Source organism: Hypanus sabinus, chromosome 6 (assembly GCF_030144855.1).
Source record: "Hypanus sabinus isolate sHypSab1 chromosome 6, sHypSab1.hap1, whole genome shotgun sequence".
NCBI classification, from domain to species: domain Eukaryota; kingdom Metazoa; phylum Chordata; class Chondrichthyes; order Myliobatiformes; family Dasyatidae; genus Hypanus; species Hypanus sabinus.
Window position 1 is genome coordinate 29,486,983 of NC_082711.1, and position 27,718 is coordinate 29,514,700.

The 27,718-nt window shown below is 41.6% G+C and overlaps 1 protein-coding gene across 4 annotated transcripts in view; it reads left to right on the forward strand.

Moving 5' to 3' along the window:
- Positions 1–10,833: 10,833 nt before the first annotated feature.
- The window catches only part of dync2i1 (dynein 2 intermediate chain 1), an 88,828-nt gene continuing 71,943 nt past the window's right edge, over positions 10,834–27,718 (forward strand). The window contains exons 1-4 of one of the 4 annotated variants that reach the window (XM_059971883.1): positions 10,834–10,959; positions 14,218–14,271; positions 16,235–16,742; positions 21,228–21,316. In XM_059971883.1, coding sequence (XP_059827866.1) covers positions 10,945–10,959; positions 14,218–14,271; positions 16,235–16,742; positions 21,228–21,316 — 666 coding nt within the window. In that variant the 5' untranslated portion in view covers positions 10,834–10,944. Of the gene's footprint in view, positions 10,960–13,279; positions 13,496–13,517; positions 13,603–14,217; positions 14,272–16,234; positions 16,743–21,227; positions 21,317–27,718 lie in introns of those variants that run through there. The other 3 variants (XM_059971882.1, XM_059971885.1, XM_059971884.1) reach the window with 3 other exon arrangements.

Sequence of the window (27,718 nt, forward strand, 5' to 3'; positions counted from 1 at the left end):
GAAAGAGCATTGTCGACACTTCCCACACAGCTTTTTAATAATACTATTTAAATTGTAAATACATGCTGGTATTTATGCAGCTTTTATACTCCACAGAGCTTAAGAATTTCCCAGGTCATCTACCATGTCTGCGTGTCATCTGTTTTACCTTGAGTTGATGGAATGAAGAGAATGGGCAAGGGATGTTGGGGTCAATGAGTGGACTCACCACTCCTGGATTAATAAACATTAAAAAAGTTTATTTCTAATCCTAAGCACTCAATCAATGCCAACCACGTGTCATGGTTGCGTGTTTAGATCCTGACAAGAATTTGACTGCATTTTACCATGGAACAGACAGATCATTCATTCCTTTACTACCTGATTGCACTCAGAACATGGCTATTTTTTTTATAAATCATTGTTCCATTAGCCTTGAATATCCTGGAGAAGAGTAACAAATGAAATCCCATGGAAAAATGACAATAAGAGATTCTGAAGTCAGACTAATTTAAAATTAATAAGAATTTCCAATAGGAATTAATATTTGATAACAAGAAAGTTAATTTCCATAATGAAAATGTGAATGATTTGCAGAAAAGAATCTAATTATAACACATAAAATGCCGAACAACAGTGACAAAGTAATAAGAGATTTCAAAAATAATTTATAATGTTAATCCAAAACAGAAAAAATGGATCCATTTTCATTTATTATCAGAGAATGTATACGGTATACAACCAGAAATTCTTACTCTTTGCAGACATCCACAAAAAACAGAACGAGAAAGAGTGAATGAGAGAAAATTGTTAGAACACCTCCCCCCTCTCCTCGAGCAAGCAGCAGCAAAACATAAACCTCCCCCTTGCTTCCACCCACTTCAGCAGAAAGCATCAGAGCCCATCACCCACCAAGCACCAGTAAAATCTCCAAATAGAGACCATGATCTGCAGTTAACAAAAACTATTGTTTACCCCAGTTTGACATGCCACAGGCTCTCTCACTAACAGAGAGGTGTCACCCATTTCCCGGCAAAAGGGGAGACCAACAAACAGTTGCTATTACGATGTTACAGACTGCCGCATCGCTTTTTATTGAGATTCTCCGACTCAAGAATAGGCGCCAAACTCACCCCACCATCAAGAGAAAGAGAGAGTGAGAGAGATCGCTCAACTACAGAGGCCTCCGTCCACACATCCGCCACCAGGAAATCCTGATATTCCTTCTTCTGCAATGTGTCAGTCACCCAAAGCGGTCTGGATTTGGTTATCCAAGGGCCGCACAGGGCCTCGCCCCAGCGCCTTCCGTGCCGCGCCTGAAGAACGTCAGAAAATGGCCAGTCAGTCGGTGAGCTCCAAGAGCAAGAACTCATCGGTGTAAAAAAACGCAGTTTGGGTGCTGTACTTACTCAATATTTACTCAAAATAAGATCATTTTCTTACGCGGAATTAGTCAGTTCATAATCACGCTAATGGCTATTTATGATTGGACCAGGTCTGTATCATTAAATATTATACAGATCTCAATGCAGAGACAAATCAGCATGTAGGAGGGAGATTGTAAATCTGGCTGAATAGTGCCACATCAACAACCTTTCTCTCAATGTCAGCAAAACCAAAGAGCTAACTAGTATACAAATTAATTACAAAATGGGTAAGATTGAACAGGAAAGGGAAACAAGGTATGTCTCTAATTTTTAAGAGGTATCAGTGGCTTCCTAGAAGGGTGCATGTATGGTATAAGGGATGGGCAGGGACAAGCTCTGCCTCATTGGCTCTTAGAGCAATATCGTAACAAAACTGACTTCCTGAACTTATACAAAGAATGGATACTTGAGCATGATAATGAAAAAAAAAATCAGCATGATGGCCCCTCCATTAGAAAACCCATTTTATGCTAAATGCAGGCAAGATGAAGAGAAGCAGAACAAAAATAGGCAAATTAATAAGGCAGCAGAGGAAGAGTGCCGGATGAACTTCGTGAAGCATAGTGTAGCAGTTAGTGTAATGCTTCATAGCACCAGAGACTGAGGTCCAATTCCTGCCGCTGTCTGTAATTTTCCCCAAGACCCGCGGATTTCCTTTGGATGCTCTGGATTCCTCCCATGTTTCAAAGACATACAGATTAGTCGGGTTTAGTCCGTTATGGGAATGCTATGTTGGCACTAGAGGCATGGCAACACTTGTGGTTGCCCAAGGCATACATTCAGGCTGTGTTGGTCATTGACACAAACGGTATAATTCTCTGCTTGTTTCAATGTTCCACTGTATATGAGACAAAAATATTTAATCTTTATAAACTTTTATGAAATGCCTCAACTTGAATATTGCTAAACTGTATGATCCCCTGAGGGAAAATGCAACAGCTGTCTTTTTAGGATTCATTTTGCTCCTTATTATCCCAATTTGTTTCTTGATCTCAAGGGTACATTTGCCCCTTGACAGGGTTGCAGCAACACACAAAAGCACTGGAGGAACCTTGTGGGTCAGGCAGCGTCATTGGAGGGAAACAAAGTCCCCTTATTACTTTGTCATGGGGGAGAAAGGGTTAAAACAGAAATGTGAGAAATATATGAGATACAGTCAAGAGCTTTGTCTGCTACAGGACAGGACAAACTATGGTTCAGGTAGAAGGAAGGCATTTAAGAGGCACCTATGCAGATGGCTTCATCATCAGGACAAATATAATTGAAGATTGCCATGCAGATTAATGGCATACTTAACCATGCAAATCATAGTTCAGATTCAGATTCTTATTGTTGATTGACATCTGGTATTATTTCCACAAAAGTCTTCAGAACTGTGCATACTTAAACAACAGAATAAAATGTACTGGGAAACAATGGGCACCATAACTTGTTACATGAAGCTTGGCAGAAAAATTTATTAGAAGATTAATTGTACTATCCTGAAAAACCAGGGTGAGTTAGAACACTGCATTTTGCTTCTTTGTAGAAAGGGCAGCACTTTTGTGCAAACTTGCATTTTCCCCTCGAGGAAGATTGAGACATCGAGAAGAATGTGAAAGGCGAGTGAGATTCCAGTGCTGACTACCTTCCTTTTGATCACTGCCGGAGTAGGAATCTGTAAGTGGCCTATCGCTGTGTGGCTTGCTGTGGCAGACAGATAGGCCTCTGTACTCCTGTGGTGTCCCTCTCTTTCAATGAATGTAGGTGATATCGGAGGATGGTATCCTGGTTCAGTGTTTATGGACTGTGGACTTTTTCAGACTTATGGTTTGCATATTCTGTGTTTTTCATTACCAGTTCCTTTTCCACTTAGTTGTGCGAGGGGAGGGTGTTTGGAGGCTGAGGTTTTGCTCTTAGATTTTTTGCGTGGGGTAGGGATGTTTTTTTTGAGTCAATATTCCTGCTCCATTTTGTGCTGGGGGGAGGAGGGTTTTGGGAGTTGATGATCAGGATGCCATTCTCTAAGGTACAGGAGAGGAGTGGGTTTGATGCTCCTCTCTGAATGACTTCCATGTTCTTTGCTTTGTGGCTATCTGGAGAAGACAAATTTCAGAACTGTAAATGGAGACATGCTTTGATAACAATTGAAACTTTGACAGGGTTGCAAAATTGAGGGAAGGGAAGTGGCTGGTTATTAGTAGGCTGGTTATTATAGAAATAGTTATTAAGTATTTAAACTTTCCATCTAGCTTCCAATAAATGGCCACGCAGAATGTACCTTATGGACTGAGTACCAGATATTATGACAGGATGATGACTTGTTTACATTAATTCAGAAGGAAGTAAATTATTAATGTTCATATCTTTACACAGAGCTCCAAGCCCGGATACAGAGCCCGGATAAATATGATAGAGATACAAATAGTAATTAAGATGAACACAGAGAAGGAATGATTCACTTGCAGCTGACACAATATGAGCTGTGACCATGTTGGCTCATCCTTTGATGAACTAATAAAAGGGGGAAGTCTTGCAGACAAACAACAGTAGAATACATTTATTGGGATTAGGCAAGTACAAATATAAATTGAAGGAGGATTTAGTGGTTGCATATCTCAAAGGTCCTTTGGCTGCATAACAACGTTATTGTAAAAGATGATTAGCACACAAAATGAGCACAATGATACATAACAACACACACAAAATGCTGGAGGAACTCAGCAGGTCAGCCAGCATCTATGGAAAAAAGAACAATCGATGTTTTGGTGCCGAGACCCTTCAGCAGAACTGGAGAAAAAAAAAAAGACGAGCAGTAGATTTTTTTTCCCTCCTGTTCTACCGAAGGATCTCGGCCCAAAACATCAACTGCACTTTTTTTTCCCCCATTGATGCTGCCTGGCCTGCTGAGTTCCTCCAGCATTTTGTATGTGTTCCTTGGATTTCCAGCATCTGCAGATATTCTCTTATTTGTGACAATGATGCATAATATTGTATATTTGTTTGATGTTATGGAAGGGTCGGTTTGGCAACATCTTGAAAGCTATGTTCCATTTTGAATATTTCAGTCTCAGATTTACGCAACCTCCTTTGATTTTCTTTTTTGTGCATGACAACTGGTGTTGCCCAGCGAGTACTGAGAGGCAAGATAATGCTTGTGGACATGTCTGAACAGCACAGTTCCAAGTTCACAAATTAAAGTGGCACGGAAAATGAGGTATTGAAAATATGAAGTAAAACACTGCACCTGATCTGCACTGAAATCAGAATCAAGTTTATTATCACTGATTTATGTTGTGAAATTTGGTGTTTTGCAGCTGAACAATTCATAAAAATTGCTATAAATTACAAGAATATATCAAAAATAAATAAAATAGTACAAAGGGAGAGCAAAATAGTTGCAACACACACAAAATGTGGGAGGAACTCAGCAGGCCAAGCAGCATCTATGGAAACAAATAGTCGACGTTTTGGGCCAAGTCCTGATGAAGGGTCTCGGCCTAAAACATCGACTGTACTCTTTTCCATTGATGCTGCCTGGCCTGCTGAGTTCCTCTTCCAGTTTGTGTGTGTCTCCAGAGAGTAATGAACTCAGCCCAATACCTCTTGGGTACATCTCTCCCTACCATCAGCAGTTTCTACCAGAGGTACTGTCTGTTGTCCATGCCTATTATCTTGTTTATTATTTATTGTAATGCTTGCACTGTTTTGTGCACTTTACGCAGTTCTGGGTAGGTCTGTAGTCTAGTGTAGTTTTTTTTCCTGTGTTGTTTTCACGTAGTTCAGTGTAGTTTTAATACCGTTTCATGTAGCACCATTGTCCTGAAAAACATTGCCTCGTTCCTACTGTGTACTATACCAGCCGTTATGGTCGAAATAATAATAAGTGACTTGACTTGACTTGTCTCAAGAAGGCAACATTGATCAAAGACACACACCACACGGGGTATACTTCGTGATGGATGCCATCTTCTTGAGGCAACAACACACGGAGTCCTGACGAAGGGTCTTGGCCTGAAACGTTGACAGCGCTTTTCACTACAGATGCTGCCTGGCCTGCTGTGTCCCACCAGCATTTTGTGTGTGTTGTTGTTTGAATTTCCAGCATCTGCAGATTTCCTCGTGTTTGATCTTCTTGAGGCGTCAGCTTTTGAAAATGTCCTCAACAGAGGGGAAACTGGTGCCCCTGATAGCGCTGGCTGAGTTTATAACTCTTTGTAGCCTTTTCTGATCGTATGCATTGGCACCTACACACTGGATGGTGATGCAATCAGTCAGAAAGCTCTCTGAGGTACATCTGTAAAAAGTTGCTTGTGGCTTTGGTGACATACAAATTTCTGGCTCACATTTAAAATGTATTTCTAAAATCAGTACACTAAAAGGCATTATATTCTAAACGGATGTGCAGCCTGAGAAGATGGCAGAGAGTAATTTAAAAAAGGTTTTGAGCATATCACACATAAAATGCGGGAAGAACTCTACAGATCAAACAGAATCTATGGAGAGCAATAAAGAGTCGACGTTGCAGGTTGAGATCTTCCATCAGGACCTAATGAAGGAGTTTGGTCCGAGATATCAATTTTTTATTCCTCTCCGAAGATGCTGCTTCACCTGCTGAGTTCCTCCAGTATTTTGTGTGCGCTAGTCTGGATTTCCAGTATCTGCAGAATTTCTTCTGTTAGTATCATACCATTTGTATTCAGCAATCTATGTCTCAAACTGGATACAACACTATAAGAAGGATGTAGTTGCACTGGACAGAGTACAGAGGAGTTTCACCAGGCTGTTACCACAAAAGGAGGATTTCAGTTATGGAAAGATAACTGGACAGGTTGGGCTTGCTTTGTCTGGAGAGGAGGAATCTGAGTAGTGACCGTAATCGAAGATTATTTATGTTATGGAAAGGATAGGCAATTAAAATCTTACTCCCATGCTACATAAAACCATGAGTGTCATTTCAGGTGAAAATGGGGAATTTTAAAGGGTATCTATGGGGCAAGTTTTTTGTGAGAATGGTTGGTATTTGGAATTTACTGCCAGAGGAGGAGGCGGTATCAGGTACAATTACCAAGCTTTAAAGGTATTTCATCAGACATAACAAAGGAGAGTTTGTTAATTGTCGAGCCTATCCTATTGGACACATTGCCTTGGGCCTCATGACAATAAATTATGCAGCAGTTGAACATTGTGTGAAAAAACTTTATTGAATGAATATTTTGGCTGTATAAACTTTTCACAGGGAACATAAGAAACAGAAGCAAAAAGGGGGACAATGAGCTCCTCAAGGCTGCAAATGCATTTTACCAGACCAATGATGGCCTCAGCATCCCTTCCCCGTGGTCTCTGAAGACAATCCTGAGAGTAATAACAAACAGGAGAAAATCTGCAGATGCTGGAAATCCAAGCAATACACACTAACACACACCAACATACATTGCTGGAGGAACTCAGCAGGCCGGGCAGCATCTATGGAAACAAGTACAGTTGACATTTCGGGCCAAGTCCTGATGAAGGGTCCTAGAGAGTGTGTGGTATTTCCCATAACTTGCGAGGCATCTCCTGGTGAAGGCAGACCTTGACAACAAAATTCACCACAAATTTTAACATGTAGCCTTTGGCTGATTGGGGGAAAAAAAACTGAAGATCATGACCTCAAACCAACACAAAACATGGCCAATGCCGCCTGACATGCTAAGTTCCTCCAGCACATTTTATGTGATCCTCAAGATTTCCTGCATCTGCAGAATCTCTTGAATAGCAGTGATCCATATCTCTCATATATTTCTGAGACCTGGAAATCCTCCAGGAAACTTCTCAGGGTACCAGGGGAAAAAAAACACTAATGCTGTCTCTACAAAATCCTGCAGAGGATTACTGGAAGTGTAAGTAAACTAATATCAGTGTTCTCTCCTGTGCTAATCTCTCTTGTACTGAGGTCTAGTTACAGTCAGTCAATTTGGTATGTGAATGACATGGCCTTGAGACATCAAACTCCTGAGACTGCATAACCATTTGAAATGTATTCATGGGAAGAGATTACCAAGAGGATGTAGGAGAAGAGGTAGAGATAGGGGAGGAGGTAGGGCCTAGTGGCACCAGGTGGAAAACCAATCAGAGGAAAGATTAAGGGGGGAGGGGGAGGGGATAAGCATGAAAGAACTGTAGAGATAATGAAGCAGAATGTTGAAAGGGGAGAGAGGCAGAGAGGGACCTGGGATAGGGGAAGGGGGAGGGGGAGGGAATTACCGGAAATCGGAGAATTCAATGTTCGTACCACCAGGCTGGAGGCTACCCAGACGGTAGATGAGGTGTTGCTCCTCCAACCTGAGTTTGGCCTTATCATGGCAGTAGAGGAGGCCATGTATGAACATATCTAGTTGGGAATGAGAGGCAGAGTATGAACATTGAATTCTCCAATTTCCAGTAATTCCCTTCACCTTCCTCTATCCCAGGTCCCTCTCTGCCTCTCTCCCTTTTCAACTTTCTGCTTTATCTCTACAGTTCTTTCATGCTTATCCCCTCCCCCCCTTTCTCTTTCCTCTGATTGGTTTTCCACCTGGTGCCTCTAGGCCAGGGGTCAGCAACCTTTACCACTGAAAGAGCCACTTGGACCCGTTTCCCACAGAAAAGAAAACACTGGGAGCCGCAAAACCCGTTTGACATTTAAAATGAAATAACACTGCATACAACGTTTTGTTTTGCCTTTATGCTATGTATAAACAAACTATAATGTGTTGCATTTATGAAATTGATGAACTCCTGCAGAGAAAACGAAATTACATTTCTGCATGCAACAAAAACATGTTGACCTCCGAAAAAAAGACGTTGGGTTGAAGGTTACTTTTAAGTAAAATACTCAACGTCTATTTGAGTCCTTCTTGTATTTATGAAAAACGCCAAACTTAAATTTGCCGCCAGCAGCAAACCAAAAATAACGTCAGCCAGCTGTCAACCTGAAAAATAAAAGGACTATTTCACTGAACAATGAAAGCATATGAATATACGTAAAATAATAGGCAATTAAAATATTTATCATCCTTGTTCAGGTTGACTCACACCTGACAATGCAGTCGTATTCAGTAGGGATGGATCGATGCTTAGGGGAGTGACCAGGAAGGATAATGTGTTTTTTTCCTCTCTGAACTCACAGAAGTGTTTCCCAAACGATGTTTGCATTGCGATGATTGCCCAATGTAAATACTCCGAATTTATCATGTCGTGACCTTTTTTGAACTCTCTCAAATTGGGGAAGTGAGACAATGTGCCTTTCTGTAAATCTCTGGCAAGCAACGTCAACTTGCGCTCGAATGCCAAAACATCCTCCAACATGTGCAGGGCTGTACGTCCTTACCCCGTTGAAGAGCTGTGTTCAGCGTGTTCAGGTGCGCTGTTATGTCTACCATGAAGTGTAGCTTTTCCAGCCACTCTGGCTGTTCCAGCTCAGGAAAGGTGAGCCCTTTGCTGCCCAGGAAAGTTTTCACTTCTTCCAGACACGCGACAAAGCGTTTCAGCACCTCCCCTCTGGACAGCCAGCGATAAAAACACGTTGTAGCGGTTGCTACACGCAGTCAGTAAACTGCAGTCAAAGATAGCTTTATTCGAACTAAACAGCCTTGCTTTTAAGCCTCCCTCAACCCGCCCCCCATGGGCGCGGATGCTGCAAAAGACACGTACTCACAAACCCCCGTAGGCTATCTCCCTTAGCCTGAACGCTGGCTAATTGTGAGCCGGTTCGGATGTGTCAGGAAATGGGTCGCCACAAAGTCTTATTTAGATTGTACAAGATCACCATAATCTTCAAATTTAGATTTACATTTCAAAAACTAACAAACTAACATAAAATACATTTTAATTAAATACTGACCATGTAGCGGTGTGCTACACGCAGCGCTAAAATTATGACACGGAGTCGGTAACTGCAGTCGAAGGAAAAAACTTTATTCGAAATCTTCAGCCTCACTTTTAAGCCTCCCTCAACCTGCCCCCCATGGCGCAGAGGCTCCAAAGCTCTGTGCTCGCAAACCCCCGTAGGCTATCTAATTGTGAGTCGGTTCGGATGTGCCAGGAAAAGGGTCGCCACAACCAATTATTTCCCAAAGCAACAGGGAGCCGCAGCACAGACGTAAAAGAGCCACATGCGGCTCCGGAGCCGCGGGTTGCCGACCCCCGCTCTAGGCCCTACCTCCTCCCCTATCTCTATTACTGGGCTTTGGCCCTCTCTTCCCCCCATTCCTAATGAAGGGTCTCAGCCCGAAACGTTGGCTACTCTTTTCTCACGGATGCTGCCTGACCTGCTGAGTTCTTCCTGCGTTGTGTATGTATTCTTTGATCCACAGCATCTGCAGTTGTATTTTTGTGCACTGACTCTTTCAAACTTTACCCCTTAAACATTTGAAGCAGAGAAGGACCATTTGGCCTAGAATGGAGAACCTTGATGGCAAGCATCAGCAGCACATGGAGACCTTATGTAAGAATGAAAGGAGTGCACCATCTCACAAACGAACCAACCACCTCCCCCATTTTGTGGAGAAGTCCACAATTCTAACATTGGCTTTGTCAGCCACCACAGAGCCCACTAAATAGCAACTGAAGAACATTATTGAAAAGCTATCTAAGAAGGTCATCCTTACTTAAACGGATCAAAAGAGGCTGCAGAGGATTGTAGGTTCAGCTAGCACGACCATCGGCATAGCCCTCCCCACCATAAAGCCATCATCAAAAGGGGGCATCCATTATTAAGGGTGCTCACCATCTGGGACATGCCCTCTTCTCTTAGCCACCACCAGGGAGGAGGTACAGGAGACTGAAGGCACACACTGAATGCTTTAGTTTCTTCCCCTCGGCATCAGATTTCTGAACTATCTATGCACCCATGAACATAAATCAATCATTTTTTTTTAGCACCATTTATTAACGTTTTAGGTCCTGCGCTGTACAAATTTCACAATATACGTCAGTAATAATAAACCATATTCTGAAAAGCAGACTTATTTTGGATAATGACAAATCAGATACTTAATGAACAACAGTTTCACTAATTTACTGTATAAAAGGATGTATAAGTAATGTTAATTTTATTTTGGTATATTTGTCGCTTCCTAAGTTTGCCTTCATATTGATGGATTTTTAAAATTTGCATTTTGACAATATGCACAGTTTCTGGGTTATTTTTAAATGCCTAGGTTTTAGTTGACTCTAAATGTGCACTTTACCTTTACTTAATGTATCCGGACAGGATGACTCACATCTGAAGCATAACTTTATGTTTCCAGCGCCACACAGCGGAACTCGATACGATACCCAGAGACGCGCAGGCTTAGCCCCGTCGACGTCATTTATGTCTGGGTGGGAGGGAGGCCAGAACGCGGAGTTGCCATGGTTGCAAACTCTTTCATCTCAGTTGTCATGGGTACCCCACCTGACGCAGTTGCCAGAGTTGCCTCTTCACTTGACGCATGCGCCTTTGAAAAAAAAAATCGCGACCCTACCAAGATGGCGGCCAGCTGGTAACTAAGGGTGCCGCTTTGGCGCCATAGTAACGTCGGCCGTGGCTGGTACTATGAAGCCGAGTAAGGTAAAAAGGAGTCCAATCAATAGGTAGAAGCCAGCGAGTCTGAGCGGCGAGTTTTGCAGCTGCAGTGAGCGTCGGGTGGAGGGAGAGTCGCTGCCGGGGAGCAGGCCGGAGCTATATTTGGTTGGCAGCCTAATTTCAGCCCTTCCTTCCCGAATAAAAGCTTAGTAGCTGCCACCCCGTTTCATCTCTGTCTGCAATCTTTTTTCCCTGAATAGTTGCCCAGTAGTTGCTATCTTGTTCCGTCTCTGTCAGTAATGGGAGTTTTCCTAAGCCCAGTTATTTTGAAAGAGTTTTGATTCACGATTTCTCGCAGTCCCGCTGAGTGAATCCACTAGGATTAATAACCGGTCTCTTTAACTAATCGAAAAGACTTAACAATCTGCTGGAGGATCTCAGCGAGTCGAGCAGCATCTGTGTGGGGCGGAAGGGATGGATGTTTCGACGTTTCAGGTCAAAACCCTGAATCTGCAGTCTCTTGTGTCATTTTATTGTAGTACTTCACTACTAAGTCACTGCTGACTTGGAATAAGTTCTCCTCCGTCCGACAATCCTTGATGCAAGGTTTTCACCAGAAATGTCAACATATTCTTCATCTACCCGCTGAGTTCATCCAGCAGGTTGTTTGTTCCAGGTTACCTGACAGTATGTCTGAACCTTCAGATGAATCTCTGTGGACTCTGTAAGATGTACAGTTAATGATTTCTGATTCTGAAACTGATCAAGGATCTGATCGATTATGTTTCAGATGTTGTAAAGTGGAAAATAATGTGAAATTTTAAATGGAAATAATCTGCACCTCAGATGGTATCTGTGGATGAGAGAAAACAAGATGTTCACCTTCTTTAAAACTGGTTATTTTTCATTGTTTATGTGAAATTCTCAAATTTGGTGCTGAACATTGATCTGCAATGCACCAAGTCAGAAGAGGTCTGTGTGTGTGAGTGGGTGAACAACAGAAGCTGCAACTACATTATGGCATGCTACGTTGCTGCCAGAATGTGTAGCAACTCTTGCATTTTGCTCCCAACACATGTTGGTTGTTGATGCAACTGGTGCATTTCAGTATGTTTCAACGTGCATGTGATAAATAAATCCGAATCCATCCCCCAACTAGAAAACAAGATGCATGATAATGCATATGGTTTAAGTCAGCAATTGAAGGTCTTCAAAGTTCTGAGTAAATGTGTTATCCAGGTACATAAATGTCACCCTGAGATTCATTTTCTTGTGGGCATTATTAATAAATCCACTAACCATGATTGAATCACATACAGGTAATGTACAAAAGACAAAAGACAAAAAATTGCATATACAGAAAGAAGGAAAAAGAAATAATAATTACAAGTCAATAAGCAATAAATATCGAGAACGTGAGATGAGGAGTCCTTGAAAGTGAGTTCATAAATTATGGGAACAGTTTAGTGGTGGTGTAGGTGAAGCTATCCCCGTTGGTTCAAGAGGTATCATAGCTATTTCCTGAACCTAGTAGAGTGAGTCCTGAGCCTTTTGTACCTTCTTCCTGTTGGGTGCAGTGAGAAGAGAGCATGACCTTAGTGGTGGGGGTCCCTGATGATGCATGCTGCTTTCCTGTGACTGCACTCCATGTATTTTGCTCATTGCTGGGGAGGACTTTTACCCTTAATGGACTGGGACACATTCATTACTTTTTGTAGGATTTTCTGTTCAAGGGCATTAGTGTTCCCATACCAGTCAGTGATGCAGCCAGTCAATATACTCTCCACCGACCATCTATAGAAGTTTGTCAAGGTTTTAGAAGTTATGCCAAATCTTTGCAAATTCCTAAGGAAGTGAAGGTGATGCCTTTCTTACTATCTTATGCATTGGCAACTTTTGAAAATGGAATGTTTGATTTTGCAATACTTGGAAACAGGGTGAGATGGTGACTTTGTTTAAAAAGACAAACATAAGTGGAGGTTCAAATTTTTAAATATTCAGGATCAATAATTAAGGCAGTCTTGCAGGTAGATGTATAGTGTAGTATAGTGTGTAAGATATGTTTATGCAGACTTACAAATAAATGATTCGCCACAGTGAAAACTAAGTAAATGGTATTATTAAACGTTAACCAAATGTCGGGTAGTATTCTTGCTGTAGTTACCACATGCAAAGCCAAGAATTCCAATTGCCAAATGCATTCTGGTGGTTTGACCCCTGCTTAGCCAATGAAGCACTGTTTGATTGTGTTGCCTGAGCAATAATAAAATGTAGCATCTACTGTGAATGGAATGGTTTGCAATTCATTCTCTAACTTAATGGAATACTTGTGGAATGTAGCAACAGGCTGTATACTGTATTTATTTCCTTTTCACATTAGCTTAAGTTTATGCAGTAAATCATCCAGGTGCATTTGCAAATTGGAAGTCATGCTAAGGCTGTGGAGGAGATATTTTGGACTTAATGAAAGGATCATCTGGGAGGAGGATTAAACAGCAGAGGAACTTGTAGAAAGATTTCAGGAGATCAGTTCAAGATTTTGTTGGCAATGGAAGGGAAGGAGGAAATAAATGGGCGAAGGGTAAGAAGTTAAAAATGCTGATTCTGCACGTGCTGCTTACGTTCTGAAATGAGAGGAATGCAAATTTGTGAGAGGATAAAGATATGGTGTAATTTACTATATATATGGTATGTGATGAATATAGTACATTGGTCTAATCTTTAAAAAGTTTTAAAGGAAAATGCAAAACTTAAACGTGTGGCTTTGTCAATTCAATGTAATGGCGATTGCTTTGGGGGTGAGAGATGGATAGCAGGATGTTGAATGAATTGATGTCTACAATGGATGCTTGATGGAATGGCTGAACATTGAAATATTTGAACCTAGGAACGACAATGGTGATTGAATGGCTAAGGCAGGTGACTGATTGGAAAATGCAATAAAACTCCGTCACTCTGCCACACTTGGGGTTTTGGTGGTATTGGATGAGCAGGTGTTTTGCCATTTATATTCCAATATACTTTTAATAGTCTTTTCTTAGATGTTATACAGTAAAATAATAATTTTCCCAGTGAATGAGTAGTTTTAAGGAGAGTATGTCCAACAGAACCAGGTAAATGGAACAAAGGAACTGGGGCTCTGGTGAATTGAAGGGAGTATGGGAACTGGGATCTTGATGAGTGGACTGAGAGTGTGTGATATCCTGTGTATCATTCATTAGAAAATTAATTTGGTGGAGTATTCCTTTTTGGAATTTGTAGGTTTCATTGTCTCAGACTTGTTCAATTTTACTTTTACTTTAGGGGAAAACCAAAGAAGATACCTGGAGAACAGAAGAATTGCTGAAGCATATTAAAGTAATTTATTTTATTTGCAAAATATACTGCATAGAACATTATCAAAAGTAGAAATCGTTGAATTTTAGCCATTTTCATGTTGGATGATGTAGGGTCCATATTTGGAAGAGATTTCTGTAGAAGCTTAAGTATGTTGCTATCTTTATGTAGCCCTCCACTTTTTGAAGCTGATGTCAGGTTAAGTGAAATTGTAGTATCCCGTTGCAGTTTCAAGCTGTCAATATATTAGGAAGACAAATATAATCTTTAGTTACACTTTAAGCATTTTACAGAAGGCTATATAAGGACTGTAAGTTAAGGTTGAAGATGAAATATAGTTTACATTTTTTAGAAGATATCTTTAAATTCCATTATTTCAAAATACTCATCCCAGTGAATAAATATTTGTATTTTGGATGATGATATCCATTGAGCAGTACAGCATTTAAAACTCATTAGACCTCATGGAACATTTGTGTAACATATTCAGAATATTTCACAAGTGGCCCAAGTCCATGTTAATTTATATGATTTCACTAAGAGAGGAACAAAGATCTGCTAAATGATGAGAAGTGCACAGTTGTTTCTGAAGCTGCTATCAATCTTGTTGTTAAGCCCATCACTGCTATTGGGACATAGGCTGCCGACAGCAGTTCGCCACAGTCCTCTGTCCTGGGCCGGTCTTTCAAGTTATTCCCATGTGCAGCCCATTGAAGATCCAGGCATGAGGTCTTTAGAGCTAGGTTTCTGTAGCTTTAGGTTTTTACAAGAGGGGCTTACTGGCTCTTTCTTAGCTGAGCTTGGAACATCCGTGGTGGAGTTACTGTAACAATGTGATAGTAGTGAATATCTCTGGAAATTTTTCATTTTCTGTAGACGGATAAGATATGTGAAAGTTAATTCTAATTTAATTTAAGTTAATTCTAATCTAAACTTAATTCTCCAAAGCAATGAAAAATTAAGGGATAAAAGATTCCAAAAATAAGTGAGTACAACTTGAGATTTTGGTATTCTGTTGTTATATTTGTTTCAATTTTATGTTTGCAATTGGGATTTTATTTTGCATTAATGTTCCGTTCAGGCTGTGGTCCTCTGGTTACTTATCCTCATAGTGAATGTTGATTGAAAGTTGTGACCTAGTGTCCTGGGCAATATTTATTGCTTATCCAGCAAAGCTGAACATAACTGATTGGGCAAGACTATGCTTTACTGTACTGCTCCTTGCACTTCATCTGCTGTGTAACTCCCTTAACTATGCTTATGCTTACAGCACGTTCAAATTGAAATACAGGTCTTACTGCTAGGCTTTTTGATGAAGTAGAATGATCTGCTTGTGGCAACTGGGTTCCAGGTAGTTTGCTGAAGATTTATTCAGTTTCTAAATAATAGAAGACCTTTAAAACCAACTGAAATGGATTTAGTTAATAAACACAACTAATGCTGGAATATCATTTGTTTACTTCAAACATTTAAATTATAGAAATTAATTTTGAAAGTTGTTGATCAGTAGAATGAAAGTTAAAAAACGACCAACACTTGCAACGGTTACACCTGTGGTGTAATAGCTCCACAGAATTGAGCTCCAGTGCTTCAGTAAAAGTTCAGATGCTTTGGCATCATTTAGCAGGCTTCTAAATTCCACCTAATGGTATGAAGGTGTGGAAAGCTGACATGCTGTAACCGATTCCGCTCCTCCACAGAATCACTGCTAGTCATCAGCATGATTTGTAATTCTCAAGTTCCTTTCAGTGGAAACCATTATGTGCACAGGGGTCAGTTACTGGGATGTGGAAGGTGTGTTATATAATGTTTTTATTCATTTAGACTGACACTTAGTTTTTCAATCAATTGTAAATTCAGAGTAGAGTTTACTTTTGATTATTTGACCATTCACTTATGCAATATGTGTAAAATTAATAGAAAATGCAGTCTGCCTTCACAAGCCTTTTCATTTATAATTTTGACTATTAATTCCTCTTTCCAGGCTGCCCAAGGAGATCATCTGGATGATGGTGATAAAAAGTCCAGAGCAAGGAAAAGACACGAGGAGGAGCCAGAGGAGCTTCGACATAGGGATAGGGACCGAGACAGGCAAAAGGAACGCCATATTGACAAAGTGCGAAGCAAAGAGAAAGAGAGTGATTGGGACCAACATAAAGACCTGGAACATGAAAAAGTACGGAAAAGAGTTCATGATGAGGAACGAGATAAAGACAGGAGAAAGAAAAAAGAAAAGGAAAGTGAGAAACATAAACACAGGGATAAAGACACTTATCAAGAAGGAGAGAAACATTCAGGGCGTAGAGTTCGTGACGAGGGTAAGGAATGGGATCTTAATATAGAGAGATCTACAAAGCAGGGACATGAACCTGAGAGGCACAGAGATAAAGAAAGAGATCGGAAAAAAGAACAAGACAAACACCGGGAAACTGGGAGAGAAAATGATGGAAATGGAGAACAACGATCTAAACATAGGCAGAAAAAAGATAAAGGTACTTTTATGTTTAATGTGGAAAGTTAATGGAAATTTAAGAAACTACACTTTTCATTACAAAAATAATCAATTTTTAATGAATGCCTTTGAATGCCATAAAGCAACTGTGCAACTGTTATATTTTGAGCCAACTTGTTATTTGAAAAAAAATCATTTGTTTAGTTATTTTTAGAGTTGTCCTAACCTTCTAACAACCTATAACTATGAGAAAGTCTGCAGATGCTGGAAATCCGAAGCAACACACAAAAAATGCTGGAGGAACTAAGCAGGTCAGACAGCATCTATGGAAATGGATAGATAGTCAATGTTTCGGGTCAAAATCCTTCTTCAGGATTGAGAAGGAAGAGTGAAGATGCCAGAATAAAAAGAAGGGGGAGGAGGGAAGGAAGGCTAGCTGCAAGGTGAAAGGTGAAGCCAGGTGGGTGGAAAAGGTCAAGGGCTGGAGAAGAAGGAATCTGATAGTAGAAGAGAGTAGACCATAGGAGAAAGGGAAGGAGGAGGGGATCCAGGAGGAAGTAATAGGCAGGTGAGAAGAGATAAAAGGTCAGATTGTGGAATGGGGGGGGGAATTTATCCAAATTAAGAATAAAAATGGGGGAATTCTAACTACCTGTTTTGTGTTTGGTTCACCTATTCTTTGATTAAGTAGTTAATTCAGCTTTTTTCCAGCTTGTTTATCCAGAACTATTGTCAGGTTGCCCACTGCAGCATTCTGTTTATTTTTGACAAGGTTGTGTCTTCCATTATATGTCTAAATCAATCCAAGTGCTGAATACTCTGGAAAGACTATCTTCCCAGCATTAGCTTGAAATTTTATTGATGTTGATTTAAATCACTGAACAGTTTTCCTGTTGCAAGTGCTGGCTTGCTGTAATTTTTTTCTCATACTATTTGTACTCTGCATAATGATTTTCCAGGAACACCATTCCAAGGATGAATAGCTATAAATTGAACTATTTGCAAAATGTATGTTGTATGTTCATCTTACAAATGAGTACTTCTTTATGCTTGCTTTTACAAAACAAAAAATGCTGGATTCTTTTAAATTACATTAAATTACTGGTTTATGTTATGATTCTGAGCTGCCCACTCCAAATTCATTGTCTGTTCAAATATGAGGTCATTTGTAAATTTTGGCCATTTAACTGAATTTCTTAACCAAATCACTGATGTAAATTTGAATTGAATGCACTGACCCTGAAGAATAGCATTAATTAGCTTCCTAAGACCAATATCTCTCTCTTTTCAAACTTTCAATTAACTTCTTATTCATTTGCACTGAATAATCACAGCTCTGAATTTAATAAACAACTTTCCCAAATGCCTTCTGGTATTCTAGGTGAGAGAAATTCTACAGATTATCACTTTGACATGGTGTTCCTTCAAAGACACCATGAGAGTTGGTCACGCTGTAAAGAATGGAGCATAAAATCTGTACTAATGCTGGTGCTCCATTTATTATTTATATCTGTAATCTTTTCGTTCATGTTCATGTAAAGCGCTGTTTGACTCCTGAGATAGATGTGAGAGATTCCACGACACTCTTCTGGTGGCAGACTAACATTTATTACTTAAAGAGGCTTTCATTTTATTTTGCTACTTTGATTTACGTAGATTGAAGAAAAATGATCTGACATTCATGATGAAAATATGGACCTGTTTCCTCAGTACCAAGACTGTATCATATCAAATGCTCCAATAGCCATCAGAATGAAATTGCATAAACTTGATTCATGTGGTACTTAATAACTGTCCATTCTTCTCTTACCATTTCTTGGTCCCCAAAGATCAAATCTTTTTAAGTAATACTGTGTTGCATGAATTAAGTTATCTTGGTCCTCCATTTGCTTGAAAATAATTGAGCAAGGCTGATATATGTGGTGATGTAGGACTCATTTGTGTTGGTCCTTTGTTTTGAAACTGGTTGCATTTTTTATAATTTTAAGTTCTTTGCCCTTTTACTTTTAAGACAATTTCTTACCATTATGGCTTAGAAGTCCAGCTTTTCTTCTTATGGCTCTATTTTCTTGACTGCGATCACAGCTAAGTTTCTTAATGCCAATTTAAACTAATCCCATCTGTCTGCACATAGTCCGCATCTCTCTATTCCCTGCCTATTCATGTGCCTGTCTATGTGCCTTTTAACTATTGCTACTGTATCTGCTCCCACGACTTTCCTTGCCAGTGCAGTCCAGGTACCTATCATTCTTTGATAAAGGGGATAGTATATTACCCCCCCCACCCTTCACCATTCCCTATTCTCATTTCCTTCTCTCACCTTAACTCCTTAACTGCCCATCACCTCCCTCTGGTGCTCCTCCCCCTTCCCTTTCTTCCATGGCTGTCTGTCCTGTCCTATCAGGTTCCCCCTTCTCCAGCCCTTTATCTCTCACCTATTGACCTCCCAGCTCTTTACTTCACCCTTCCTCCTCCCCTCAGATTCACCTATCACCTTGTATTTCTTCCTCCCCACCCCCCACCGTCTTACTCTGATTTGTCATCCTTCTCTCTCAGTCTTGGTGAAGGGTTCTGACTCAAAATGTGGACTGTTTACTCTTTTCCATAGAAGCTGCCCGGCCTGCTGGGTTTCTCGGGGGGGGGGGGTGGGGGGTGGGGTGTGTGTGTGTGTGTGTGTGTGTGTGTGTGTGTGTGTATGTGTGTGACCATCCTACCTATTGTGTTGCCACTTTTAGGAAGCTATGGACATTCTCTTAAGGTCCTTCAGGACACAAGTGCTTCTAAGGTTCCTGTCATTTTCTGCTTTTAACTACTAAAAATGCAGCAATAGCACTGGCAAGACATGGCAACAGTTTACAGGCAGCAAGTAAAACCTCCAACTCTTCTGTTAATCACACTTTTCTGGACTACGATCCCTGCCATCCACAATCTGTAATTTCCCTTTGGGTGTTGTGCTTTTGAACCACCTGTATGACCTGGTATTTTGCAGTATCCTGAAGGATTTAATGAACTGGACTCTCGAAAATGCAGGTATGGCGATGGTGGCCATTGCTGGAGTGGAATTAGCTGGATCGAAATGGACTCAGGAACAAGTAATGAACTGATGTTTGGCCAATGCTGGAGTGAACTTGGTGTCAGATTGAAGTGGTGGGCCTGAGAACGAAAAACAAACCGATGTTTGGCCAAGTTAAATGCTGAGGCAAACTGAAACGATCAAGGTGTCAGGGCTGAGGGCGAAGAATGAACCAGTGTTTAGCTCACTACTCTGCGAGGTTTACTCAATTCAGTGCTGAACTGGCTATGTCTCTGTGGCTTGTATTGTATTGCCACTCGCCTCAGTGCTGAACTGGCTCTTTAGCTATGGATTCGCTTTCAGGGGCTCCGCGATTCATGTTACGTGTGTTATTTGTGTACTTTTTTATTGATTGCCACAAATTGGGTCTTTGATGCTCTCTGTTGTGTGTGTGTTTTTAATGGGTTCTAATGTGTTTGTTTTGTGGATGCTGCAAGAGGACAAATCTCAATGTTGTGTATAGAAAACATACTTTGATATTAATTGTAGTTTGAACACCTCACTCTCTTGTAAAGTTAATCTCCACCTACAGCTTCTCTGCCCCTATTTCCAACTGATTGAAATATTGATGTATCCTTTGATAACCTTCCTCACTATCCACAACTCTTACCATTTCTGTGTCATTGAATTAGTGTCTATGAATTAGTCAAAAATGAGCAAAAAAATAAACTATACACACAAAATGCTGGTGGAACGCAGCAGGTCAGGCAGCTTCTATAGGGAGAAGCACTGTCGACGTTTCGGGCCGAGACCCTTCGTCTAGTCCTGACAACCACTTATTCCCCTCCATAGGTCAAGCCTAACTTACTGAGTTCCTGCAGCATTTTGTACATGTTGATCACTAATATATCCATGGTTTTCCAGTTGTGAGTAAATCCTCATGAATAATTTCCTTAATAATGATGTAAGATTCACTGGTTTACACTGTCATGGGTTGTTCATTTTGCCCTTCTTAAACAAGGGAAACAACATTGGCTATTCTCCAGTCCTCTGGAATCTTGCATGTGGATAAAGAGCATACAAATCTCTGTCAAGGCCCCAGCAACCTTGCCTCTTTCAATAACCTGGGATAGATGCCATCTGGCCCTGGGGACATCATCCTTAATGTTCTTCAGGAGACCAAATGCTTCCTCCTTGATATCAACATGTCTTAGAATCAGCATACTCCATCTTTAATCTCACTATCTTCAATGCATATTGTGCTTTTTAAGCTAAAATTGGCCCTATCATCTGATCAAATTAAAATGTTGTGTTTATTTTTGCAATGATAAATTCTTTTTGTTATATGCCACATGAATTTAGTTGGCACTGTCTTACTGTCAAGATTGTTGGAATGGTTTGAATTTGTGGCTGTTATTACATCAGTATAGCATTACCTTTATCCTTTAAAGTCATAACTAAAATGGTGATCAGTTGTTGAAATGTGTACAACTATGTCCATCTGTGTTTCAGGGAATTTGGAATTGTCAAAACATGATAGATATGAAGAAAATGAGAGAAGACACAGGGAGCGAAAAGAAAAGGAAGGGAGAACAATTGAAGTGAGCTCTTTTTTTTTATATGTTTATAATTTATTTCTTAGCTCTATTAGATTTGCTATTCTGCCTTCACAGTGTATCAGACGTTCCTTAATTATCAGACTATTTTCACCCTTGGCTAAAGTTACCATCACGTAAGAGAAAGCATTAAAATTCCACTTTTACTATTTCCTAGTTAGATTTGGCAAGTCCCCTGGTGGTGGAGGTAAAACTGGGAACGTATACTGGGTCAGCCTGCCCTCAATTTATACCCACGCTGTTTAGTTATCTTCCCACAGGTTCACTGCAGTTGTTCTGTTTGTAATACATATAAGGGATGTGGGCTTCGTAGTCTGAGCCAGCATTTAATGGCCTGTTCCTTGCTGGCCTTGAGAATATGGTAGTGACCTGATTTCTTGAACCACTGCAATGCTCGAGATGTGGGTGTACCCACAATGCTGTCAGGAAGGGAGTTCCAGGATTTTGATTAAGTGACAGTGAAGGAGTCAAGATCATTTGTGTTATGGATGGCAACTTCCAGATGGTAGTACATCCATGATTTGCTGCTTTACCCGTTACTTGGTAGCGGTCATGGGCTTGGAAGGCATTGTCAAAGGAGTATTGGTGAGTTGCAGCTGTCAGTCCCATAGGTGATACAAACTGCTGCTGCTCTGCTTTGGTGTTGTAGTGAGTGAATGGCTGTGGATGGAGTGCTTATGAATTGGGCTGCTGTGTGCTGCATGATGTTTAAGTTCTAGGGTGCTGATGAAGCTGCACTGTTTCTAAGCAAGTGAAGAATATTTTGCCAGACTCTTGAATTTAAACTATAGATGGTGAATAGGCTTTAAGGAGTTAGAAGGTGCTTATTGCAGTGATCACCAACCTTTTTTGCACCGCGGAATCATTCCTAACTAACCTCTCATGTGCGACCTTGTCAAAGGCCTTACTGAAGTCCATGTAGACAACATCCACTGCCTTCCCTTCATCCACTTTCCTGGTAACCTCCTCAAAAACTCTAATAGATTTGTTAAACATGACCTACCACGCACAAAGCCGTGTTGACTCTCCCTAATTAGTCCCTGTCCATCCAAATACTTGTAGACCCTATCTCTTAGTACTCCTTCCAATAATTTACCTACTACCGACGTCAAACTTACTGGCCTATAATTTTCTGGATTACTTTTAGAGCCTTTTTTAAACAACGGAACAACATAAGCTGTCCTCCAATCCTCCAGCACCTCACCTGTAGATACTGACATTTTAAATATATCTGCCAGGGCCCCTGCGATTTCAACACTCGTCCCCTTCAAAGTCTGAGGGAATACCCTGTCAGGTCCTGGGGATTTATCTACTCTGATTTGCCTCAAGGTAGCAAGCACCTCCTCCTCTTCAATCTGTATAGGTCCCATGACCTCATTACCTGTTTGCCTTATTTCCATTGACTCCATGCTAGTTTCCTTAGTAAATACAGTTGCAAAAACCCATTTAAGATCTCCCCTATTTCTTTTGGTTCCTTACATAGCGGACCACTCTGATCTTCAAGAGGACCAATTTTGTCCCTTACTATCCTCTTGCTCTTAATATACCTGTAGAAGCTCTTTGGATTATCTTTCACCTTGACTGCCAAAGCAACCTCATGTCTTCTTTTAGCCCTCTTTCTTAAGTTTTTTTGCACTTTTTATACTCTTCAAGTACCTTATTTGCTCCCTGTTTTCTATACATGTCATACATCTCTTTCTTCTTCTTTATCAGAGTTCCAATATCCCTTGAGAACCAAGGTTCCTTATTCTTAATCACTTTACCTTTAATCCTGACAGTAACATACAAACTCTGCACTCTCAAAATTTCTCCTTTGAAGGCCTCCCACTTAACAATCACATCTTTGCCAGAGAACAACCTGTCCCAATCCACTCTTTTTAGATCCTTTCTTATTTCTTCAAATTTGGCCTTTTTCCAGTTTAGAACCTCAACCTAAGGATCAGATCTATCTTTATCCATGATCAAGTTGAAGTGTTATGATCACCGGAACCAAAGTGTTCCCCTACACATACTTCTGTCACTTGTCCTAACTCGTTTTCTAATAGGAGATCTAATATTGCATCCTCTCTAGTCAGTACATCTATATATTGATCTAGAAAACTTTCCTGAACACATTTTACAAACTCTAACCCGTCTAGACCTTTAACAGTATGGGAGTCCCAATCAATATGTGGGAAATTAAAATCCCCTACTATCACAACTTTATGTTTCCTGCAGTTGTCTGGTATCTCCCTGCAGATTTGCTCCTCCAATTCTCACTGACAATTGGGTGGTCTATAATACAACCCCATTAATGTGGTCATACCTTTCCTGTTTTTCAGCTCCACCCATATGTCCTCGGTAGACAAACCCTCTAATCTGTCCTGCCTGAGCACCGCTGTAACATCTTCCCTGACTAGCAATGCCAGCCCCCACCCTTCATTCCTCTGCCTCTATCACATTTGAAACATTGGAACCCTGGAACATTAAGCTACCAGTCCTGCCCCTCCTGTAGCCAAGTTTCACTAATGGCTATAATATCATAATTCCATGTGTCAATCCATGCCCTCAGCGCGTCAGCCTTCACCACAATACTCCTTGCATTGAAATAGACACAGCTTAGAAGATTATTACCACACACAACCCTTCTATTTGTGACTTTGCATGAACTTTTAACATAATTTATTTTCACCCCTGCTCCACTATCTGCTCTGGCACTCTGGTTCCCATCACCCTGCAAATCTAGTTTAAACCCCCCCCCCCCCCATCAATAGCACTAACAAACCTCCCTGCAAAGATATTGGTCCCCCTGTAGTTCAGGTGTAACCTGTCTCTCTTGTACAGGTCCCACCTGCCCCAGAAGAGGTCCCAATGATCCTGAAATCTGAAACCCTGCCCCCTACGCCAGTTCCTCAGCCACTTGTTCATCCGCCAGAGCATCCTACTCTTACCCTCACTGGCGTGTGGCACAGGTAGCAATCCTGATATTATCACCCTCGAGGTCCTGCTTTTTAACTTCCTACCAAGCTCTCCATACTCACTCTTTCTTCCTATGTCATTGGTACTGATGTGTACCATGACATCTGGCTGATCACACTCCCACTTCAGAATTCCATGCATGCAATCAGAGATATCCCTGACCCTGGCACCCGGGAGGCAACAAACCATCCGGGAGTCTCTGTCACGGCCACAGAACCTCCTGTCTGTACCTCTAACTATCGAGTCCCTTATCACTACTGCTCTCCTCTTCTTCCACTCTCCCTTCTGCACTGCAGAACCAGACTTAGTGCCAGAGAGCCGGCTGTCACAGCTTGTCCCAGGTAAGTCATTCCATCTCCCCCCCCCCCCACCCCAAAGTATCCAAATCAGTATACTTGTTGTTGAGGGGAATGGCCACAGGGGAGCCCTGCTCTGCTTGCCCTTTTCCCTTTCCTTGCCTAACAGTAACCCAATTACCTGTGCGCTGCTCCTTTGGCGTAACTACCTTCCTAAAACTACTATCTATAAACTCCTCATTCTCCTGAATGATCCGGAGGTCATCCAGCTCCTGCTTCAGTTCCCTAATGTGGTTTGTTAGGAGCTGCAGCTGGATGCACTTATTGCAGGTATTGTAGTTGGAGACACCGGAGGTCTCCCTGACTTCCCACATCCTGCAAGAGGAGCATTCCAAAATCCTGCCTGGCATTCTCTCTACTCTAAACAAACAAAGCAAAACTTACCGGAACATACCCTCACCTCTGCCTGTTCACGCCGAAGCCTGTTGAGCCACTCTGCTCCCTCCCACTCCACTGCCTGCTCTCAATGCTGTCTGCTGTATATGGTGGACTTTTTTTTAAACCTTTGGCGCTCTACATCATGTGCCTGCGCAGTCTAGCCTCTTTTCCCTGAGCAGTGTAAAAAAAAATGACTTCTGTCTGAGATTCCTCTACTCCTTCACTCTCAGCCTCTTGCTTCGTTTAAAAAAAAATCGAAGCAAGAGTTGTTCAAACAACAACACACACAAAATGCTGATGGAACACAGCAGGCCAGGCAGCATCTATAAGGAGAAGCACTATTGATGTTTTGGGCCGAGACCCTTTGTCAGGACTAACTGAAAGGAAAGATAGTAAGAGATTTGAAAGTAGTGGGGGGAGGGGGTAATGCAAAATGATAGGAGAAGACCGGATGGGGGTGGAATGAAGCTAAGAGCTGGAAAGGTGATTGGTGAAAGTGATACCGAGCTGGAGAAGGAAAAGGATCATGGGACGGGAGGCCTTGGGAGAAGGAAAGGGGGAGGGGAGGAGCACCAGAGGGAGATGGAGAACGGGCAAACAACTATATATGTCAGGGATGGGGTAAGAAGGGGAGGAGGGTCATTAACGGAAGTTAGAAAAGTCAGTGTTCATGACATCAGGTTGGAGGCTACCCTGCCGGTATATAAGGTGCGGTGGAGACGGAGGAATTGTGAGAAGGGGATAGCAAATCTGCACTCTGCATCTGCACTCAGGATGAGGCTTTTCATTCCAGGACGAAGGAGATATCGTCCTTTTTTAAATGAAGGGGATTCCCTTCTTCCACCATCAACTCTGCTCTCAAACGCATCTCTCCCATTTCCCGCACATCTGTCCTCATCCCATCTGCCCGCCACCCCACTTGGAATAGGGTTACCCTTGTCCTCACTTACCACCCCACCAGCCTCCACGTCCAACGTATAATTCTCCGTAACTTCCGCCACCTCCAACGGGATCCCACTTCTGCTTTCCGCAGGGATCGCTCCCTACGCGATTCCCTTGTCCACTCGTCCCCCCCATCCCTTCCCACCGATCTCCCTCCTGGCACTTATCCTTGTAAACGGAACAAGTGCTACACCTGCCCTTACACTTCCTCCCTCACCACCATTCAGGGCCCCAGACATTCCTTCCAGATGAGGCGACACTTCACCTGTGAGTCGGCTGGTGTGGTATACTGCGTCCGGTGCTCCCGGTGTGGCCTTTTATATATTGGTGAGACCCGACGCAGACTGGGAGACCGTTTCACTGAACACCTACACTCGGTCCGCCAGAGAAAGCAGGATCTCCCAGTGGCCACACATTTTAATTCCACGTCCCATTCCCATTCTGATATGTTTAACCATGACCTCCTCTACTGTCAAAATGAATCCAAACTCAGGTTGGAGGAACAACACCTTATATACCGGCTGGGTAGCCTCCAACCTGATGGCATGAACATTGACTTCTCTAACTTCCGTTAATGACCCTCCTCCCCTTCTTACCCCATTCCTGACATATTCAATTGTTTGCCTGTTCTCCATCTCCCTCTGGTGCTCCCCCCCTCCCCCTTTCTTTCTCCCGAGGCCTCCCGTCCCATGATCCTTTCCCTTCTCCAGCTCGGTATCACTTTCACCAATCACCTTTCCAGCTCTTAGCTTCATTCCACCCCCATCCAGTCTTCTCCTATCATTTTGCATTTCCCCCTCCCCCCACTACTTTCAAATCTCTTACTATCTTTCCTTTCAGTTAGTCCTGACAAAGGGTCTCGGCCCAAAACATCAATAGTGCTTCTCCTTATAGATGCTGCCTGGCCTGCTGTGTTCCACCAGCATTTTGTGTGTGTTGTTGTTTGAATTTCCAGCATCTGCAGATTTCCTCATGTTTGCAAGAGTTGTTCTATATTTTTCCATGGTGAAGCTTTATCCTCCTGCATCCAATAGCTAAGGAGTCCAGTTTTTGCCAATATCCTGCTGGAGGTGCAAGTGGGATCATTGAGCTGATAAAATTAATGCAGGGTAAGATGTTCATTTTAATGACTGATATACGGGTTGGGACTGATGCTGGCAGGTGTCTCCGTCTATTAATATCTTCTATTTTTTTCAAAATTAAAGAGTAATTTGTTTTAGCCGCAGACGATAGGGAAGTATTAACTTTAATACCCAAGTAGAGGACCTCATTTGTAACATCAATCTGGGGAGGGAGAGACACCCTACTTTTTTCTGTATTAATTGGCATCAGTGCTGATTTTGACAGGTTATCTTTGTATCCTGAAAGAAATCCAAATTGCTCCAGTGTTTTTAAAACATAGGGGAGAGTTTGTTGAACATTTGCCATATAAGCTAATGTGTTGTGTGTGTAAAGTGATATCGAATGTGATGTTGTACCTATTGTAATAGGAGAGATCTGAGGAGAGTTTCTAATTAAATGTGCAAGCAGTTCAATAGATATAGTAAAAATTAAAGGAGACAGAGTGTCCCCTTGTTGTGCGCCCCATCCTATGTCAAATAACTCTGAGAAACCTCCTCCCACACATACCCAGGGTGAAGGATTAGCATACCGTGTTTGAATCATATTGATAAATTTATCACCAAACTTAAATTCTTTTAGAACTCTCCAAAGATATGGCCATTCAAGGCAATCGAACGCTTTTCAGTGAATA